Below are 22,149 nucleotides of genomic sequence, written 5' to 3'. Positions count from 1 at the left end.
AACCGAGTCAGGTACTCATTTTACACCTGGGTGAAGTGAGGAAAGTCGTGTACTGCCTTTCTAGGGACACATCGTATAAGCAGGTAATGTCTGGTATCGAACTCGTAACCTCTCGATCTCGTGTCCGCTAGAGCAACCCGACGTCACAATCCGTTGGTGTATCAAACTTTATCCCAACAGGGGAAGGGTGTTTGGGAAGTATGGGAGGTTATACTGGCGAGGCAAAGCCTACTTGTAGAAACAAGGCCACACATGTACAATACTGGCAGTTGACCCATGCCCAGCACACCGCTTGTTGCGTGACACCAATTGACTTCTACAAGCTTGACCTCTCACACAGGGGAATGGATCTGTTGACCCAAGAGACGTACTTCAAATGAGGCCATTTCATCTTCGAATCAGCTCGTTGAAGCAGTTTTCTTGCCAGAAAGAGCAATTTTTTTGCACATCACAGGTACTAATTGCCTTGCCAATGCGGTGATGCGTTTCAAACACGCACACGCGTACGTGTGTGTAGCCTCCCGCGCAGACTTCTAGCGGAGGAGAGTTTGTTTCGACGAGCGGCTAGAGCGGCATTTTTTTTTTCGGGGGAACGCCCTTGTTCTGGGACTTGTATCTGCTGAGAGAGCTGTATTGCACGCGCTAGAGTTGGAAATCCCTCCCTCCAAACAAAAATAAACGCCACGCTAGCCTAAGGAGTCTGCGAACGACGCTAACACCAGTCGTACAAACCGTCGGTGAACGTGATCAAATATTCACACAGTTTTGGGGAGAAATTATATTTATCAAACAGCTAGCACCATGATATGCACGACATATTTGACAATCAATACATTTCATCGACCCCATGTTTACAACGTTATAACTGTCACCGTGGGGCCGTTAGAACTGTCACTCCTGAACTGAAGATCCATTAAGATCAATAGTTTAATGTTCTTTAGAACGGCGCTGGGCTTTCAGATGCCTCTTCATTACTATTGATTACATGCATATCAAAATTAAACCGTTGGCCGGAATGGACTGGGAATAAAGAGTGTAATGATTGTAATGATTTCTAAGACCTTTATCTTAACACTTGACATAGCAAAGTCAAAGAGGCCAATAGCAATACTACCAGTGTCAGTGTCTATCTTTATTCATCTATCAATTTATTTGGATTCGTCACTGGTACAAGAAATATGTAGTTGCCCTCACAGACACTACAATATTATAATAATAATAAAATACAATACCAAATGCAAAATCATACAGTACGTAGATGAAGACTGGATCAAAAATACATTATGTACATTAAGACATTCAGTGGGCGGGTAAGGTGTATGCACCACTGATGGTTTAAGATTAGAAAACTGATCAACAGAGTACATGCTGCTACATCCGTTATAATTCGTATTTTGATATTGCTAGAATGTACTGTCAGATGTTACATTCTTGAGACATCGCGCAGATATACGTTGTTAGCACGTCGGCAGAACGTACTGCGCCTGCGCAGAACCCCGTATTTTTGCGTTTTTCGTTGGGTCTTTGGTCAACGTTGCATCAGAATTTAGCCTGTTGCAGAGGATATTCTTTCCGACACAACATTTGGAAACTGCTGTCGAAATGCTAACCTTATATGAGCGAATACAACCTTATATGAGACATTCTGCCAAAGTACTATGTACAATACATTACGGGTTTCGCGCAGGTGCAGTACGTTCTGCCGACGTGCTGACGTTGTTACTGATGTTACTTAACACGTGAGTAAACAACGTCCAACCTGATTAGATGTTTCCAACATGACGTCACATTTGCCCAATATATATTTGCACAAAGATTTTCAAAAGTCTCTAACTTTGAGAGAATATGTATGAAATACGAGACGTTCAGGTATATAAGCCACACGCGAGTTTGATAAAATTTTCCTTACTCTGATATGGTGGATAGGGAGTCAGCTTTCATCTGATTCTCCGGTACTTTTGGCAACATCTCAATGTTTTCTGCCTTTTCCTCGGACGGGATAAACTGTTGCGCATGGCTGGGTCCCTCTCCGCCAAGCCGCGCATGCGCATGCCAGTTGTCGTCCAGCGGTGTGACGCGCGGAACTCTGGGAGGCACTCCCGGCTGACGGCAGCAGAACGTACGGAGACGGGCCAGCAGGAACTCACGGAACTGGAAAAATTTGTCAGAAAAAAAAGGGCAAACATAGATATCTGTTTCATATATTCGATGCAGCAAACAGGATTCGTATTTCTTCTGGTACCTTTCTCCTAGGACAATACTGAGTGACTACTAGTAGTTCTACTTCCCATTGCTAGGTGGCGCTGCAGTGGGAAGGATGCGGTCCCAAACGTGACAAGTATTGTCTATCTTCTCATTACATTTCATTTGAATTGGGTAGAACCCGTCAGTATTGCCTTGATGAAGGTAGCGGGAACTAATAAACGTTGGCAGATACATATATCATACCCGTGTAGAAAGAACAATCAGTGATTAACTAACGGTCAGACGTTTCAGGTAGCATCCACTACCAAGTTTAGACAAACTTGTGATCACGATTTCTGCCGGGAAGAAATTAAACTTTTTTTCACGTTACAAGTACAAATCACTCCACCACTGAGATGGTTACGTTGATGAAGTTTAGACTTCATCAACGTAATATATCTACGTAATAAGATAACAGTTACACATTATCACTCAAGTGGGAAGATTTTGCTTGATCAATTGAACACGGCCAGACGTTTGAGGTACGAGTAGCTGTCGTCAGTGACTGACCTGGTTGTTCATCAGCACGTAGATGACAGGGTTGTAGGCCGTGCTGGACTTGGCCACCAGGGACGGGATGACAGAGGCGGTCGGGGTGACCAGGTGATCCGCGCCGAAGGTGACGATGAGCGCCATGACGGTGTACGGGGTCCAGCACACCAGGAAACATGCGATCATCACCACCACCATCGTCGTCACCAGACGGCCAGAGTTCTGCGGGTTCCCGGAGACTGACTTCATCTCAGCACTCTGAGGGTAGTGTAGGAGATGGGGTGGAGTTGAGAACAAAAGAAAGGACTGACAAAGTTGATACATGTACATTTGTGGACACATCGAGGTCTTTTGATGGAATTGTGAACTATCTATATTTTCAATTATGACCCCTATATTGGTTCTAAACCAATCAATCAATCAATCAATCAATCAATCGATCGATTGATCAATAGAGAAGGGTTGTATGATGTGGTTAGTGTGAAAGCTACTCCACAAGTGCGGGTGGAATACTTAATCACAAACATCAAGATAAGCAGCTATATTTTGTCGACGTGTAAACGCTCTTCGAGCGCTTTAGCGCAGTTTTGAAAGGATACGGAGGTATTGATGCATAAGTTTTTTTTAAAGATTTTACGACTAAGAAACGTGGTTGAGGGGTTGAGATTGTCAGGAGTAAATAGTAAATAGTAACTGAAGTTTCAGGTAGCATCCATACATACATACATACGCCCTCACTTCCCAGTGAGCCACCCAAAACAATACTTCCGTCCCAGAGGTAACAACATTCATAATTTGAATCGTCCGTAAGAATTTTATAATTACCATTCTGACAGTGCGCCAGATGCAGGCGTACGACCAGCAGACAACCGTCATCGGCAGGAAGAAACACGTCACCATCAGGGTGACGGTGTAGGACACGTTACCGGGGTTATTCTTCACCCAGTTCACTGAGCAACCGACCTGCACATGGAGAATATGACATACTAATCTCCAAACAGATCTTTGGGTCACTGAAGTTTCAAATTGGCAAGACAGTATCAAATTGACAAGACAGTATCAAATTCACAGGACAGTATCAAATATTGGCAAGTCAGTATCAAGTCGGCAAGACAATATCAAATTGGTAAGACAGTGTCGAGTCTAAAAGACAGTATCGAATTGACAAGGGAGTATTAACACAGGGTTGAAGTATCAAATTGTCAAGACAGTATCAATTTGTCAAGACAGTATCAAATATTGACAAGTCAGTATCAAATCGGCAAGACAGTATCAAATTGGCAAGGCAGTGTCGAGTCTAAAAGACAGTATCGAATTGCGAATTGACAAGGGAGTATTAACACAGGGTTGAAGTATCAAATTGTCAAGACAGTATCAAATTGTCAAGACAGTATCAAATATTGACAAGTCAGTATCAAATCGGCAAGACAATATCAAATTGGTACGACAGTGTCGAGTCTAAAAGGCAGTATCGAATTGACAAGGCAGTATTAAATTCACAGGGCAGTATCCAAAACCTCGCCGATAAAATATAACTGTGCAAGAAAAGAAAGCCCGGTAAAAACGCATAAAACGCATAAAATAAGTGAAAGCCTAAACTTCTGCTTGGAAAGTAATAACAGGGGAGTGCACTAGTCGCACTGAAGTACGTTTCTCATAAGTCACTGCTATATGTGACGTTCGATGATTAATTGTGGTAATTTCTCATCCATTGCTATGAATGACAGCGGCAGAATGCAATGCCTTGCTGTTTCATTAATGTTCTTCAAATGCCAAACGGGGATGGAGGGCATACATTTTAGCTAGTGTCTCTCCTTACAAAGTTGAGGAACTTTGTACAGAAAAAAACCACTCTATTGATAAGACTTGCAGCTAGGTCTGTCTACTTTGTATCTGTACTTGTACCACAATTCTCAATCCGGGCCCCGACAGGGCAGTTTGCGGGAAACTATGATATAACATACAAGAAAACACACACAAAAGTTTAGAAATAATCATGAGCTCTATTTGCGTATATTCTGAATATTTTTCATTCACAAACAGCCCGGTCGGGACGCGGATTGGAAATGTCATCACCTCAGCATAAAAATGTTTTCGTACAGATCTTTAGCCTGGTATCTAGCCTTGTTAGCTTTAGTCCGCTACCCAAGATCCACTCCCCGCCGAGCTTGACCTTATCATCAAATGGTAGAAGCCCATCATTTTTTTCTCGATACACCTTATTACATACAACGCCTTGTTAAATGTATGTAACGCATTGAAGAGACAGTTTCCTCACACTGTGACCCTCGAACTGGTAGCTGCTCCAGCCCAGCAGTGGTAAGCTTGTCCACAGGAGAGAGTACAGCCAGATAAAGGTGATGACGCCAAGAGAAGACTTGTAAGTCAGCATGTCCGAACTCCGCACCACCACACAATATCGCTCGAACGCCAGGGCGCTGAGGGTCACCAGTGAGACAATACCTGTGGACAGGTGACAACCTCTGGTTAGGGCTGTTGTTGACGCAGATTCTGAAGGTTTTGGGTTCGAATCCCTGGCAGGCCCCTTTTTTGTGTCTACGTCTTTGGGAAAGGCACCTTACGCCTTAGTTCCTCACTTGGCTCGGGTGAAAATGAATACAAGTACCTAGCTTCGTTAGGGACGTCCTCTTGGATAGGACGTAAAGCCCGAGGTCACGTTTTTTTACGGAGAGGCACACCTTGAGCACGTTTAAGATTACACCACATTTATAGAAAAGAGTAGGGGGTCCTTCCCGGTGTGAGTGGTCTCAGGTCTGACATCTTTAAAAAGGTGATAGCCACCTGTTATGTCAATCCTCTCAGAATGTAGTAAATCTTCGTCAAAGGCATTCATTGCAATTTAAGGGCGACAAGACATGACATATTCTCTGGATGAGCAAATCTGTCTGATTTTGACATTTACTGCCATTTCTTATGATCGTATTTTCGTCATCGTTTTATACACGAGGCATTTTAATAGTCAGAAACATCTTACGTGAGGAGTTTATTTTTGGAAGCACCATTAAACAGCTAAAACCAGCAAAACATGAAAAACAACCAACCGTCTTCCATCATCGACAGTGCATTTTTGCCTCATAAATGCCAGTATGCTATGGGATACGGTTGATTCAATTTACTACATTAAAGCAAACAACAAATGATCAGAAAATCGACCTTGGAAACCCAGTTTAAACTGCTATGCATGCTCGGAAGTCGCCTTGGGTGCCCTTAAATGATTGATGCGAAGTTCAGTCTGTCTGGAAGAGGGGCACATCTGAGCGTCTTTGCTTTCGGCTCTGTGGCTGCTCATCCTTCTTGTTTTATCGATTTTCTGTGTTCAGCTCACAAATTACAGCGTTCAGTCATCTTCCTCTCGCGTTAGTTTCCCGTCTGTTACGACTTGCCGTCTAAGGTCTTTGAAAAATTTGCCTTAGTTCGATTCCTCTTTTCTAAGAAGTGCATTCAGAAAGTGGTGTGCCTCACCTGGTTTGGAGCGGCATGATATGTCAGGATATAAGTATAAAAACTACATACGAAGCCTTCTATCGGTGTCTTCTATCGGTAACTTAAAATCATTGCTGTTATTTTCTTACAGACACGTTGACATGTGGATACTACGGTCAGAAGGCCACGCAGGGGACCGCGGTAAAGTTTTCTTATTGGACAGGTGGTCTTCCTGGACAGGTCAAAATTGATACTTTCGCATATGGCAAAAAATTGGAGACCTGGAAAGTGTGGTTGTCATGGATAGGTGGCTTGAACCATCTAGGCACGATTGATTGTAATGAACAAACCTTACTCACCGAACAAGCTGTTGGCGAACCCGTACCAGACACAGCCGGGCCGGCCCCACAGCCAGCGGTGTTGGACGGCGGAGGCGAAGGACAGCGTGTTGCCGCACACGGACACCAGCAGGTCGGCCACGGACATGTTCAGCAGCAGCAGGTTGAAGGGCGTGCGCAGCTGCCGATGACAGCCGATCAGCAGAATCACGGCCAAGTTGTTCACGAAGCCCACAATTCCTGAGGGGGGATACACAAGCTTAGTCACGTTTGGGACCGCATCATTTCCATTGCAGCGCCGCCTAGCAGTGGGACGTAGAATGTCAGCATTGCCCTGAGGAAGGTAGCTGAATGACTACCAAAAGGCTGGCAAATGAATATGTTTTGCATGTGTGAAAATACCATTGTCAACCATTGAATTGCCAACCTGATTAAACTATTAATCAACCCACCATTGTAATGTGTGGGTCTCTTTAACTTTCCCAGCTAGATTGACAACTGATCATGCAAATGGACCATTTCGATGGGAAATTCAAAGACATTGCTGCTTGGAAGATTGATTTTCAGTGCTATTAGCCTCTCTACCTAGAAGAAGCTAACATAAATCAAGCGCACCTAATATCTTTGGACCAAAATAGACGTAATCTTGATGTAGCTAGACAAAGCAGTCTACCAGCTTCAGCAGTGCGAAATTCTAAAGGCGCTTCTTCAAATGTTTGACTCAAAAAGAACATGCAACTCGCCTTTTTACAAAACACGATAGCTACCTTGACATATTGATGAATAATATGACGTTGTTGACACGTTGGCCAAGACGTGGATATAATTTTCAGTCTATATATTTGCATTTGTAATACAGCAAATAAATAAAGATAAAAAGTGAAATGTTGAGCTCCTTATTTTCGGTCTCAGCAAGGAGCTTATACTTATAGGCTTCCCGGTCTCAGAGATAGGGAATGATTCAAACATCCTCACGGCCCCAGCGGTCGTTTTCTAAGATGGATGACTGATTTGTTTCCTTGTGAAGACTACGAGGCTAGGCTGAACGTGAAATACAGCCTGTGTGTCATCCAGACGTCACCGATGTACGTCAACACCGACTGCAGAAATTCCCCGACCAATTCTTACATTCAACTGATTTTCTAGAGACTTCAACAAGAAAATCCGAAATACACTGGATAATAGTTTATTGATCTACAAAGTGACGTTGGGAAGTTTAACGTGCTCGAGGTGTGGCTCTCCTCAAACACGGCACCTCCGGTCCATTAAAGCTAGGTACTCACTTTTTTCAACAAGTAAAGTGATGAAATAAGTGTAAAGTGCCTTTCCCAAGGACAAAACAGTAGTGGGGACCGCCAGGGATTCGAAACCAGAACCTTCAGATTCTTAGTAAACAACCCTAACCACAAGTCCACCACCTTGCCACCTCATTTGTGTATGCATGCAGTCTTAACGAACACGAAAAGATCAATAGGAAAGTTAGACAAGGCATCAATCAATGTTACCCATCCTCCAGGGATGGCTATCTGGTTTCAGGTTTTCACTTAGTCGCTGAGCTACAATCACTTAAGTCACGACTAACAAGGCAAAATCGAAGAGTGAGATGAATTTAAAGGCGATAGGACGAATGAGAAGTAGCTGATAACATCTTGCATTTCACCCCGACTGGAATTTTCCGGAACTGAATATTTCCCAATACTGGATGCAACTGAAGTCCCATCCACGTGTTTGGATTACATCCAAGTATAAAAAGGAAATAACTTCATCTCTTAGGTACGTAGCTTATTGGGTTTCTGTGCGAGGCTCATTTCCCCATAGATTGTTCTTGCCATGATGATAAGGCCTCTATACGGACTTGGCTAAATAGAACAACACGTCATGCTGTTTTCGGAAAGCATTGTGAATCGTAGATACGAGTACAACCGAGGAAAATGAAGTTGGTACAGTCTTTCGTAAATGAGTTTATCCTCTTCAAAACAATTGCTTTATTTGATATGTACAAGTGTACCAACCAACATCTCATGTCATATGGTAAGGGAATACGTGAATTTTGATTGCTTTGTCTTATTCTACGACGCAAAGGTCGAAGAAGAAACGGATTAAATTTGTGATTGCAGGTGACAGTACTGATACTGCCCCCCTCCCACTACCCCACTGACAGCATCATGGGAAATCTCTAGACTGCTTATTTCCCGTTAGGCCATGTTGAATTAATTATATGGATGACATCACCGCGCGCACGAATTTTTGTCCATTTCAAAAAACGTTTTCGACCATACTGTAAATCTTACAAAGAGTCAGAAAAATGAGCAAATATATGCCATAACTTGTAAACAAAATATTGGAATACGATACTAATGTCGTAGACTAGTGCCGAAATCAATTCCAAAGGAAAGTAGGGAAATAAAGAATCAATCATTCCCCATACCATATTCTAGGTGTGTGTGTAGTCATCATTTTGTTCAACCTTCATAATCACGTAGATTTTATAATGAAGGCAACTTTCTTTGCCAAATTCTTTTTATTCGCGCGCTCGCATTAGTTTTGGGGTTCCCAGAGGATGTCACCCACATAATCAAATCAACATGGCCCAAGGCAAATTGAATGATCTGATCAATGCTGTCCTTCTGTATGCTGCATGTTCGCCAGGATTCTGGTTCTGTCTTCCCGAGTTTTCTCTGGTGACGTCGATGAGGTATCAGTGAATCTGATCAGGTTTCTGGCAGGGAGTGCGAGCTTCTGCGCCCTCTTTCTTTCTTCAGCCCAGATGAGGTCGTCTTCGTGTACAACACGTTCCACCGCAGGCTTTCAGTTTGTCTGATCAGGTTTTCGGTAGGGAATGTGAGTTTCTGCCCTCCTTCTTTCTTCAGCCCAGATGAGGTCGTCTTTGTGTACAACACGTTTCAGTATGCCTGATAGCCTGTGTTGTTAGACCTGTGTAACCTTCTCCCTGCTGCCTTATCCTATTAGAGAATTCATTGTGCTCACGAATAACCGTAAGGCTATCAGAACAGCGTTTAACAATCATTTTCTGACAGCAGAATGATTTTGACACAAACCGCTCTGAAATCATTGATTTGGTGCGAATCGTTTGCAAGTATGGGATTACATATGGCATTTCATAACCACGGTACATCTATCATAGTTGCAGCTCAATCGATCTCTTAATACGCTCTCTATATGAAAGTAATGAAATTAAGCAGAAAGGAAAAAACACTATACTACCACCAAATTCTAACCCCAAAATACACACACTTCTCCTAAAGCTCCAGTACGGTAAGTGTAGTTTAAATATGCTTAACCTTAATTGGGGCAAATCTGTGGTCATCTGTACGTCTGTTTAACAAACATTCATTCATACCGCACGCAGAGATGTTGTTCCAACTTCCTGTGTTGCTGTTACGGTTTCGTCAAGGCAGGATAGTTAAATGCTGTGGTTATATATTATATACATGTATATAGTACAGTGTACGAGGTAAATTTAAAGCGCTTTCGTTCATGAGGTATTAGCGAACTCATAATTCAGCCTACAGTATACATGTAGCGGTTAGTGATTACTTACAATTCCTGTACATGTTTAAAACGTCAGAGGATATCCACCGACTCATAGCCATTCGTGAGTAGAGCCCAATCGGCTTTACAATGTGGTTACCGGAATAAACCGGAGGAATTCGCGAAGACATAATACGGACATTGTACGTGTGTAGCGTCGACAGGTTTGGCTGGGATCACGGCCATTCACGGTCATAAAACCGTTGCATGATAAGGCACGAATGGACTGTGGATTCGAAACTTTGGAAACTGCATGTATCTGATACATGTCGCACCAAAAATCTGTATGTCACTCACCTATGAGTGCCAGGCCCGTAGCGATGGCCGTGTATCCGGCGTCACTGAAATCTTGAAGTTCCTCCTTTCCTCCTTCTATTACGTCTTCGCTGGAGTTTGAAGGAGAAGAACCGTTCCAGACGTAATCCTGGCTGTACGGCGTATCCCAGGGCAGGTCATGGGCCGGAGCTGAGGCGTTGTAGAGCGGCATCGTCTCATCTGGTCAGGCGAGAAGGCTGCACCTCTGTAGCCGCGTCAGCGATGTGACACCGACTTCCCAAATGAGCTAGTGTTTATATATACTGCTGTAAATATTAACGTTACGCACCTCAAAGTAAAAAAGTAAAGACGGATGGTTAATAGCCAGTGGCCATGCCGATATCCTACAAGGCTAAATGTAATGGTTATCTTTTTTGGCACACAAGACTATCTAGCAATCACTTCCAACGATTTGGAGTGAAGGCAGTTGCCGCACTCGCGTCTGTGCACTTCTGAATTCACGTTTCAATGGAATTGCATTAGAAATCCTCAGCGGTACCTGATCAGATGTAAAGTCAGGAAGTATATATAATGAAATGTCAGAACGCCACAAGCTTCCACAATATAACAGGGTGACGACAGAAGCACGGGAGTATGAGTTATAATTCAGCTGAATTGCCTAAAGTGACAAGTACTTTATTCAACGCCTTATGTAAGCTTGATATTATTCACTATCAGTTTGTCTGTCAACCGTCTGCCAGTACTGCCTCACTCCATATACATTCTTTCACCTTCAAATCAACTTTCTGACGTTCAATCGTTCATATAATCAGTAGTTTGGCAACTTAAAAGATGGATAGGCAGGCAATTTTCTTTCCTGTTATTCCAGGAAGTTCCATTAAAAGGCTCCCACCTGTGAACAGTGAGCGGCAATGCACTTCGGAGAATTTGAATAAAAAGTATGTAAATTCTAGCGTCGTGCGTTGTTCATCATGACACACACGGCACATAATGTATTTTCATATAACCTGTACGCTTAGAAGCAACAGCGTAATGTAATTAAAAAAAGTAGAGTCAAATTTGTGATTATGGTTTGTGACATTGAAGAGATGTGTTGAAGGTCGAACAGTGAGCGCCAATGCACTTCGCAGAATTAGTATAAAAAGTGTGTTAATTCTTGCACAAGGGACCTAATATGTGTTTATATAACCTGTACGTGTACAAGCAACAGCGTGATGTAATTAGAAAAAAACTACCGTCAGATTTGTGATCATGTTTTGTGACATTGGAGGAATGTGTTGAAGGTCAGGGAAAACACGTGAAGCAACCAGCAGCATAAACATTGATGAATTTTAATTTATTGCACTTTTTGTGCCCCGCTGGGCTAAATACAGGTAACATGTTGACAAAACATAAACGTGTATATACAAACTTATAGTACATTGGACTCCTCTTGCTTCTTAGTAACAATGGAAATATAGGAGACTGTATGATTAGTTAGAAGTGGCTTGTCGAAGGATATAAGGAATATAAAGTTGTCTGTACTATTCAAATATTTGAACTGGGGGAATTTATATTACTTAACACATAACTGAAATAATGATTCTATCGCTATCATACAAAGGGCAATCTAGGGTAAAGTGAACTTCGTCTTTTACTTTACCTACATACTTTTACATACTTAAACTATAAAATTGGCAGATTCTCTGCTCTAGAGGAGTGTGGTTTGTAATATGTCTTCCTGATTCCATTCGCAATTTGTGGTGAATGATTCTTAATTTTGGTAACGGTGGATCTGTGACGTACGTTGGTAATGTTGAGATATTCTTCTTCGTTATAAGATATAATCTCTATTAACGTTAGTATTTAGTCAAATCTCAGTAAGCCCATTCATGTACCGGGAAGCACATGAATTTTTCCATAATTCAAAGTGCCTTAATAGGTGTGATTCTGATAAGGCGAGACTTACTGGAAATCGTTTTCAACTCGCGGGGATTCAACTTCACGGTAGGGGAAGGGAGTTTTTAAAGTCCCTGACACACATAGTCGAATATGGCCTCCCTAATACTGGCATAATTAGAATGGCATTTAAGGATTAATTAATAACTATAGAACGTTATGTAATATTAGTCCATCATCAGTCATCTGGACAAGCAATATTTGCAGATAAAATGAACAAATTTACTTACCAGCATGACTTCTAATATTCCTTTCCAATCTGTTTAGCTGTGGAACCGGTGCACAGTGCACCACATGGTGCCAGGTTCGTTTTCTCGCTATAACAGTGCAATGCCGAGCACGCACCACTTCCCTTGCCTAATAATTCACAATTACCTTAGAAGCTTGCCAGGGGGGTGCCATTTACCTTGGCAATCATTACCGGAAAGTTTCATGACATACAATCTTTTTCTAAATCGCCCGACGTGACTATTCTTACACGTTGCGCAGATTGCAGTCTATCCTATTTGTATGGCCTGTCTCGCGGTTACGTCGACAGGCATTACATAAGCTTCACTTAGCCCAGGCTGTTATTTTACAGTGGTTTTGAAAGTGGTCAGTGTAGAAGATGAATCGATTGGAAAGAAAGAACTGTCTGTCTTTGGCTGCATACAAATGAATAAAAGGAGCAACATGTGTCTGCTGGGACATCAGGACTGCAAACTGCTTATTCGCTGCCGTACGAGTCTGTCTTCCGAAAATCAAACGTCTCTTGAACATGAAATCTCAAAAGAGAGATCTCAAAGCTACAATACACATTTAATTTTTCATGGGAATTTACTATTTTTATTCATTATTGATTATTTCTCACCGATTCTTCCTACAACAGACATGCATGTTGCAGGAAATTGAAGGCAGGAAACGAGATAACCTTTCTTTTGGGCATTTCTGTTCTGGGACCTTTGAGCTAACTTCCTGTCAGTGCCCCCGACGTGCCTAGTCTGTGAAAAAAAAAATCGTAAACAAAAACAAACAAAAAGACACCGAAAATAAAACCTATACGTACACAGATGTAATGACAAATATACATATATATATAGAGAGATTCTTTACTGACTCAACAAAAGTACAGGAACTTCCGTATGATCTACAACACAATGTACAACTGAGATTAAACAAAGCTAAGTGCATGTATGGATAAAGTCATTCTACTTGCTAGAATGTAAATATAGGAAGAGGCCCTCCAGTGTACACGTTAACAATGTACACAAAATATATATCCAACTCCCGTACGCTTGGGACTGCATTGTAGATACATTTCCAGTAATCACGCATATGTGTAGATATGTAAATATTGTACGTTTGGGAATTAAATGCATCTATAGCAGCGACACCTGTGCTGCAATGCAATGTGAACCAGTCAGAATTGCCCTGAGCAAGCTGACAGACAGTCACCGAAACGTTCGGCTGAATAAAGACTTGGTTGTGTAAAATGAGTCTCTTTATTCAGTGTCTTACCAACCTGGTGAAACTATTCGCGAATGTACATGTTTATTCAGGGCATATCACCGAGAAAATTGCGTAAGTTACTGACCGTGCATGTGACCGACGCCCAAATCCAGGCTTCCCATTTCGACTCAATTCCTCGTCCATGCTTCCCACCCTGACACTGTTAATCACCTTGTGTCGCGGGGAAGTAGCCGCAAAATCCCCACGGAAGTAATTGTAACATCACGGGTGGTGGTAATCACTCGTCTTCGTCTTCCTTTAATTATCTTCTCCGAAAGCAATTTCCAGATAATTTACCCTCTAAACCTTCTCATCTCAAAGGCTTTGCTAGAGTAGATTGAGAGAGTGCAGCCGATATTCAGTTACAAATGTAGGAAATGTTCACCTTTGCTCAAAGAATATAAAGACGATAGCTTGTCGAAGAAAGTTAAAAAGCAACACCGCGAAAAATGAAAAGAGTAGGGGTCCTTCCCGGTGTGAGTGGTTCAAACCTTACAGTCTGGTCTCAGGGGTGACACCTTAAAGAGGTGAGAGTCGCCTGTTATGTCAATCCTTCCACAAATGTGGTAAATCTTCATCGATAAAAAATTGTTAAGGACTTTTTCGTATCCAAAACCGCATGTTTTATCTAGGACAATGTTTGGCCCAGATTTAATATTGGATACATTGTATAGCCCACGCGTATCCAGAACCGTGCCCTGGACCTATCTACGATCATGGATAAGCGAAGACTAGATCCAGGAACCACGCCTAATCCTAAAGCAGCGAGTAAGGCCATGTTGATTTGATTATATGGATGACATCCTCTGGGAACCCCAAAACTGACGCGAGCGTGCGAATAAAAAAGTTTGCAAAAAAGTTTCCTTCATTATGAAATCTACGTGGTCATCAAGGTTGAACAACCGACTAAACACAGAGTATTGCATGAGAATAATAATAGACTAAAAAAATAATAGACCCTTCATTTTCATTTCTTCACATTTTCTTCTTTTCCTGAATTGGTTTCCAATACTCTTTTTGCAACATACGACACATATTCGCTCATTTTGTACAATTTATAGTATGGTGGAAACGAACGAAAATTCATGCGCGCGCGGATGTCATCCATATAATCAAATCAACATGGCCTAACCTTAACCCATTCTGGCTTAGAACAAGATAATCACGGTTCTGTAGACCCTCATTATGTTCAAACATGGCACCATGCCAGACTATCTCTTGCATGACCAGTAATGATTGCGACCTTTACACGGTCACAAGGTTATGACGCCACCGGTGACTATTAATAAATCTCCAAGCAAACGAAAGACTATTTATTTTCGCACCTCCTTTTTTCAGGGCATCATGCGTTTGACGGTGTGCGTTTTCTTATGCACGCGCAGAGGTGGAAAGGAAAACAGACAAACGCGCAATATACTGAGGAAATCTACAAAACGACATACAAAACATGCAGGAACCATACCTCTGCTTGGAGATCAATAAATGACGCAGTGCAAACAAACATCGATCCTGTGTTCGATACAAAAACTCGCCGTCATGTCGAAAAGGGAAGTCTGTTTTCTTCTTCCTGCCACACTGGCAGTGGTTCTGGCCATTGCCAGTGGTCAGTCCGTGTCCAGAACTACGGCCACAGTGACCACGGGGAACGCCTATACCCCGGCATCGGTGAGCAGTACCGTACAACCCCCGATAGCGCTCAGCACCGAAGATGGTAAGTCCTGTAGTCATTATCAGATCATGATCACCATAATTTGTCATTTTTCATGCAGTTATTAGAAAGGAAGACAAATTTCAAGTAGTTACAACCATACCACACACTGAAAGTTTTTAGTAGGCATCAATTCGATGTCGTGTTCACTTGCACAGACTAAGAATAAGAAATTCTTGTTTAGTTTCCCTTTTTTAAAAACCCTCTTATTTACAGTGACGCACTGTAGAAGTAGAGGAACTTTGATGACAAGAATTCAGCCCAATCTCATAGTGTTGGGTAATAGTCCAACCGTTTCCATACATACAAAAACGCAGTCGGATTTTCATTCCGTAAATATGACTCACAGTCACTCTGTTTACTAGATAACACACAAGAACCAAAGTTCAAGTTTCGCTAAAGGGTAACCGTCACTAGACATAAAGCAAACGGCGCCAGTCTGTCTGAGTTAGAGACGTAAAGTAAGTAAAGGTAACCACTTCAGCGAGAGATAAGACGCCGGATCAGACAACAACTTTCATTTCCACGCAGTCTTACTTTTATTGATTTTATCTCCGTGTTCAAAGTTTAACCTACATGGAAAACTTAGCTGACACAACAAAAGGGCTTTCGTTATGCCTTTTACAAGTACATGTTTAGATATACAAAAGTGAATACAAGGTTTATAGTCTGATATCACTATATGGGGTTCAACTCTATTGTACACCACTGCCTTCAAGATTCTACCTCTATTGTCTGCATGAAAAATGTGTTTAAATCCGGAATCCATATATAGACTGAACTGATCAAATTCTTTTGAGCAAAGGCGAATACTGAGTATATGTCAGATGACAAACTATTGAATGTTGTATCTTGTGTTGTTCTTCCAGAATGTAGGTATTACAATTCCTGTGGCGTTTGCATCCAGCATTGGGAGGTTGGTTTGTGAGCTCGAATATACTGGTTAATTTCCCGCCACTACTATATATGTGCTACACAAATATCTGAACTTAATCTAAATACATGTAGCAATTGGGGTGAGAAGGCTGAGAGGAGGAACAAATCATTCAGTTGAAAATCTCGATATCTTTTTAGTTGGACAACAGTTTAAAGTTTCTCATGATGCCTTCAAATCAAATCAAATCAAATCAAATTGAAATCTTTATCTAAAATGAACTTTGTAGATGTGTTGAATTTCTTCTGACACAACTATAGCTATATTGCGTTGAAAATTACAATACAATACACTACAATGCAGATTCATAATGCTTACTCTGCGTTTTGGAAGTCTTTCATGGTTCTCATAATGAAAGAGTAGTGATATCTTTTACCATCTCAGACGCTAGCCATATTGTTTGTGTTCTCTAGTGTTACTACTGCGACAAGGACAACTCCTGCCGCCTGTACCCGGCTGCACATGTTCTACCGGCACACTGTCCGCTGGACCAGGTTCGCTGGGGAATCAGCTGCTCTAGTAAGTTGCGAAGGAGTACAATTAATCTTGGGGCTGACATATCTGAGATGACTTGAGCTAGAGTTCAGTATAGAGATGTACACTGCTAATACATTTGTCTCATGAAGTCTAGACAGTTTTTTTTGTTAGACGTCTAGACGATTTGGCAGAACAGACATACATGTACACTGACGCCTTTATAGGTACCTGTGGCATCTCAAACCAGTCAGAACGAGAAATAGGAGATTACAGCTAGGATAGAAGATGTGCAGGGTTGAAGGGTCGGCTCAATGCCAGATTCTGTGAAGTCCATTTTCTAAGCTGTCTCACCTTTTAAATGCGTGGAATGTGGTTTGGAAATGTGACCTTTAAAAGCATACCCGTTTTCCTTAGTCACGTTCCTGGCGATTGTGATCACCGCTGGTGTGATTGTTGGAGTCCTGCTGCTGGCCCTGTGCTGTTGTTGCTACTGTTGCTGTTGTAGGAAGTCACGCAGGAGGTTAGTGTTACTTATGGGAGCCTGTGCGGAATCCAGGGTTTCACTGCAAACTCCGTACGTTGTGCAAAAAATTCATGATCGACAGACAGAACGTGTTCTCTTCGTTAGTTATAAATATAGAATACAACACGGTGTATTCCGTATCGCCCGAGGTACCAGCCCGACCGCGCGTCGGATCGCCCGACGGCCGAAGGCCGGAGGGCGATCCGATCCGCGGGAGGGCTGGGACCGAGGGTGATACGGAATACACCGTGTTGTATTTTATTTATGTCATACCCACCCAAGAAAACGCGCCTTTCAATGCGAAATGAGCGAAAATTTGGTGTCCCTAAACCCAAAAAAATGCGACAGCATCAATTCCAACGTCCGAATTTTGTATTCGAATTTCGAAATCGGTGCACGCGGTTAGGGCGAAACGCGTTCGAATCGTTCCACGGAACATTAGGAAGGCCCGGGCCGTACGCGGTAAGAACCCCCGGGCCGTACCGCTAGTTATCACACGGGCCGGAACACCCGTATCGAACGTAATCGCGGCCCAGGTAGGACATAAATTAGAATATGGCTTGTCAGAAACAAACCTTACTCTTCTACCAGTGGCTAAACCCTTTATCCCACAGCCCTTTCCGTTCTTAAGGTTAGCTATGTCTGGAAATAATAGTTATCGACTATGCATATGAAATTATGAAATCTATTAACTCGTTATGAAATCTACGTAATCACAAAGGTCGAACAAATGACTAAATGCAAAGAGGGGTATGGGGGATAATGATAGACTCTTCATTTTCATTTCTTCGCATTTTCTTCTTTTCCTGAATTAATTTATTGATTTCGGCACTCTATGACATAAGTATCGTTTTCCAGTACTTTTCTTTGCAACATGCGACATATATTCGCTCATTTTGTATGGTCGAAAACTTTCTTGGAGGGGGGGGGGCAAAAATTCACTCGCGCGCGGATGTCATCCATATAATGAAATCAACATGGCCTAACCTTAACAACGGAAAGGTCGGTGAGATAAAAGGGAGAAATGACGGGCTATATTCTAACCTTGTCGTTGTTGACAAACTCTGCAGGGGGTACACCCGCCTGACCGGTGGGGATTTCGACGTCACATTTCACGACCGTGACATTCAGCTGAACCTGGGCGACCGTCAGCCGACGGGTACACGGGCCGCACGTACAACCAGGACCACCAACATGTAGAATAACTACTGTCAAACCATATTAGCTTGTAGCTGCCACCTCTTCAAGCCTGTCACCTGGTCATAAGGGGCGCCTTTTCGAGATCCCAATTTTCTTTCCATAGTCGTAAACATTAAGCGACCTACCAAAGACCACCTGTCCTAGAGTCCTCTGGGTGGCATTCTGAGACAGTGTTGACTGTAATCTATGCTCACCGTTTTTTAATGTCTATGAGTATTCACCAATGAATTGAAAATACACAAAACTGTCAAAATTCATTAATAGTTGCGTATTTGGTTACTGAGTTAATTCTTTTTAAGTTGCGGGATATGTCCCATTGTAAACAAGAATTCGTAGATTTCATACCTCCATGAAATATATTAGTTTTTGTAAATTATTTTTTATTTGTCTAACTATGGAAATAAGGTCGTAATTAGCATAATCTGGTATAATTTATGTTTTTATAAATTCAAATGACAATATTTTCGTGTAAAATTCCTCTCCTTTGTCATGCTTCATTTCAACATGTCCTCATTAATTATGCAAATGACCTATACATTAACATAATATATGCATAGTGGTGTTAACCTTAAAGTAACTTACACATGTTACAAGGTATGAAATTCCGATCATTCAACAATAAGGAGTAACAAAATTTTCACATTTATTATGCAAATTAGGTCATCATTTGCATAATTGGCATCTGTTGATATTCCGCCTGCCACAGATTAAATAGATTACATGTATAGCAGTACCATTATATAAAACAGTCATTATAGAATTTCTCATTAATTATGCAAATTAAGTCATTATTTGCATGGCTTAATTTGCATAATTTGCATTTAGTTATGTACAACTATCTCTCAGCTACCTACATACCAAAAATGATGAAAATACGTTGTTCCTATCTGGACTTATTGGCTTTAAAAGTTTTTACCAGAAACTATCCTGCAGTTCCAGAACAAGCAGCTAGGGGGAACAAACTTACACCACTTGTTTCAGACAGGATAAGCTATCTGTCATTAAAAAAAACAAGACCGTAGCATGTTCAGGACAAAAGATACAAAATCCGGAAGTTCTGCTGCAGTACCAAGGTCATACACCAGGAGGCCCATATTTGACCTTGACCTTCGTCTTCCTAAGACTTACCAGCATACAAAATATCATCACAATCCATAAAGGCGTTATGAAGTTATGCTGACTACAAATGTGCGGAAACACAAACACACACACAGACAGACAGACACAAAGACACACACACAGACACGCCATTTTTCATGGAGGTAACAAGAGTTCCACGATCCTTTACTTTCGCAAGATGATGTCTACATTTTAAATGTTTCTGATTGATTATGCAAAGAAGATCCTTATTTCAGTAATTGTATTAGTATTATCATTATGTTTAATGGCAGACGCAAGAACGCATGCTTGACGGAACACTGGGTACCACAGTACCAACGATTTGTCTCATTTTCTCAGATACAGAGGCATTTTTCTCAGATACAGAGGCATTAATCAAAAGAATCATACCCCTAAAATAATAAAGCAGAATGTATAATGATTATCGTCGTCAATACTATGACTTTACAGAGCATAGTGAACATTGTTAATCAACAATGTGTGTTGCTTATTCTCCTGTAACACTAAAAGAAAGCCGTCAATTATGAACTCGGTGGATATTCCGCGGCCTAACTCACGAATATTCACCAATACGTCACCAAAGCTTACAGCCAATCAGCGTTCGTGGGGGAGGGGGCAAATACCTGGGACACCTGCAGCTGTCTCCGGCACGGAAGAAAAGAAAACCGAAAAGAGTAAAGAAAACTGGTTGTCAGATCGTCTGTGGTCGAATAATTAGAATAAGGGATAGTTGCCAGAACCTCATACATGTATTTGCCGAACGCGCCTCTCAAACACACCAGCCGCCGTGACGAACACTGTAACCTGGACGAATAAATCTTTTTGATTGAGCCAGCTCGGACAAATCATTTATATTTTTGATGCGTCTAGACAAACCCTGTATCACAAACATGATCTGCTCCCACATTTTTCACTGTACAAAAAAGCGAGAAGAAGTTGACCTGTCTGTATTAGCTCAGTGACTAGAACACTATGTATTAGCCTAGTATAGTACCCTTGTATGTTCCTTATGTATGTATGTCTAAGTCAAGTAGTGCATCTTTTGTCTCCAATTTTCTATATACGTTTGTTATGTGTCTGTCATACTCAGTATCTTGACCTGTACCTAGCCCGTCGTGGCATGAATGTACAATAAAGGTATTTCATTTCATTATTATGAGTATGCAATAAAGTTCATTGTCATTTTCATTGTCATTATAAAGTTATCCTTTGCCTTATCATAACCAAGGGGGTTGGTTGAACCTCCTTGTTGTAATTGACCTCTGTGCAGCCCTAGTGAATACAAATTGCGTCATGCCAACTACTACTACAGGTGCACGTACGGCCATCACGTGATTAAAGTTCAACAAGCAACAGGCATTGTTTGATTTTCATCCGCCATATTGTCTTCAGGACTCCAGTCGTCAGTAGCAGCAACAACTAGGGGAGCCGCTGAGTCCGGCATTTTGTACATTCTGACTGTTCCTTGTTCCACCTTTTGTTGTTAATCTTACGATTTTTTTCCAACCAGGTAAGTTTTTACTCAAATATACTTTACAACTGTTAAATGTTTACATTACAGGTGAGGAAAGTTGTGAACGTCAGTCTCAGCATGTCAGCCATTTTAACTTTCGAGATTATAAATGAATGCCACTTAACGGCTGACCCGCGTTAGAAATACGTTACTTAACTTTTTTTCTCTTCCATGTCACGGCGTTATAAAGGTTAGTCTTATCCATAACCGAGTTCGAAAAGTTGAATGCCGCCGACATACTTGTACCTGAGCGTACGTGTCAATGTTCACGGGCTAGGTGCATGCACCGGGGCCACGCAGTGCCCGGACGCTTTCCATTTTCACATTGAGTCTTATATTCTCTATACATGGCTACTGTGTCAGTAATGCTCCTCTTTGGCTTTGGAGGAATTGCAAATATTTGATTTGGGTACGTGTTTGTTTAGGTTAGAATGATATCGATATCGGATCTATTTGGTTCTGAATGAAATAGAAGTATAGAATATTTTACTCGTTTTGACCAAGGAGCTTTAAACTTCCTTGTTTTGACTAGAAATTAGGGACATTATGGGCTGTGCGCAAACTCGCGCAAACTCGCACCAAGGCGAGGCTATTGAAACCACAAGAACGCGCGACAAGCACGGCGGCCGGCGGCATACCACTGTTGTGCCAAGTCTGTGTATAATGTCCTTGGGTTTTCATCGATTTCCCAATGATCAAGAACAACGTCAAGCCAGGGCTGACATAATAAGGAGGGACATCGGCAAAAACTCAAGGTACTACCTGAAGGACGTTCATTGGTACTACTATGATGTACTGTGTGTTTGTGGGCTATAGTAACGAAACGTTACGTGTGATTCGCTACTCTCCAAGCAGAGGTTGGTGGGGGAAGATCGTCACCGTTTTATATATGCCTGGTTTTTT

At 41.8% G+C, this 22,149-nt stretch overlaps 3 protein-coding genes across 3 annotated transcripts in view; 2 read left to right on the top strand and 1 right to left on the bottom strand.

Moving 5' to 3' along the window:
- Positions 1–1,764: 1,764 nt before the first annotated feature.
- On the bottom strand, positions 1,765–10,557 carry LOC109488158 (pinopsin-like). The gene is made up of 6 exons (XM_019792315.1): positions 10,368–10,557; positions 6,540–6,758; positions 5,015–5,199; positions 3,562–3,699; positions 2,755–2,994; positions 1,765–2,151 (listed from the first exon to the last, which is right to left on the bottom strand). The coding sequence occupies exons 1-6, from the start codon at positions 10,555–10,557 to the stop codon at positions 1,906–1,908; spliced, it is 1,218 nt and encodes a 405-aa protein (XP_019647874.1). The 3' UTR covers positions 1,765–1,905.
- A 4,718-nt stretch (positions 10,558–15,275) lies between these two features.
- LOC109488159 (pituitary tumor-transforming gene 1 protein-interacting protein-like) lies at positions 15,276–18,869 on the top strand. Its single transcript, XM_019792316.1, has 5 exons — positions 15,276–15,483; positions 16,350–16,396; positions 16,828–16,933; positions 17,306–17,411; positions 18,485–18,869. Exons 1-5 carry the CDS (start codon positions 15,309–15,311, stop codon positions 18,612–18,614), a joined length of 564 nt encoding a protein of 187 aa, XP_019647875.1. The 5' UTR covers positions 15,276–15,308; the 3' UTR covers positions 18,615–18,869.
- A 2,251-nt stretch (positions 18,870–21,120) lies between these two features.
- The window catches only part of LOC109488153, a 13,822-nt gene continuing 12,793 nt past the window's right edge, over positions 21,121–22,149 (top strand). The window contains exon 1 of the mRNA XM_019792311.1: positions 21,121–21,243. The gene's annotated coding sequence lies outside the window, so the exon portion shown is untranslated. The remainder of the gene's footprint in view (positions 21,244–22,149) is intronic.

Source organism: Branchiostoma belcheri, unplaced genomic scaffold (assembly GCF_001625305.1).
Source record: "Branchiostoma belcheri isolate BF01 breed outbred unplaced genomic scaffold, Haploidv18h27 scaffold92, whole genome shotgun sequence".
Taxonomy (NCBI): Eukaryota; Metazoa; Chordata; class Leptocardii; order Amphioxiformes; family Branchiostomatidae; genus Branchiostoma; species Branchiostoma belcheri.
The sequence above is the reverse complement of the archived record's forward strand: the minus strand, read 5'-3'. Positions and strand labels throughout refer to the sequence as shown.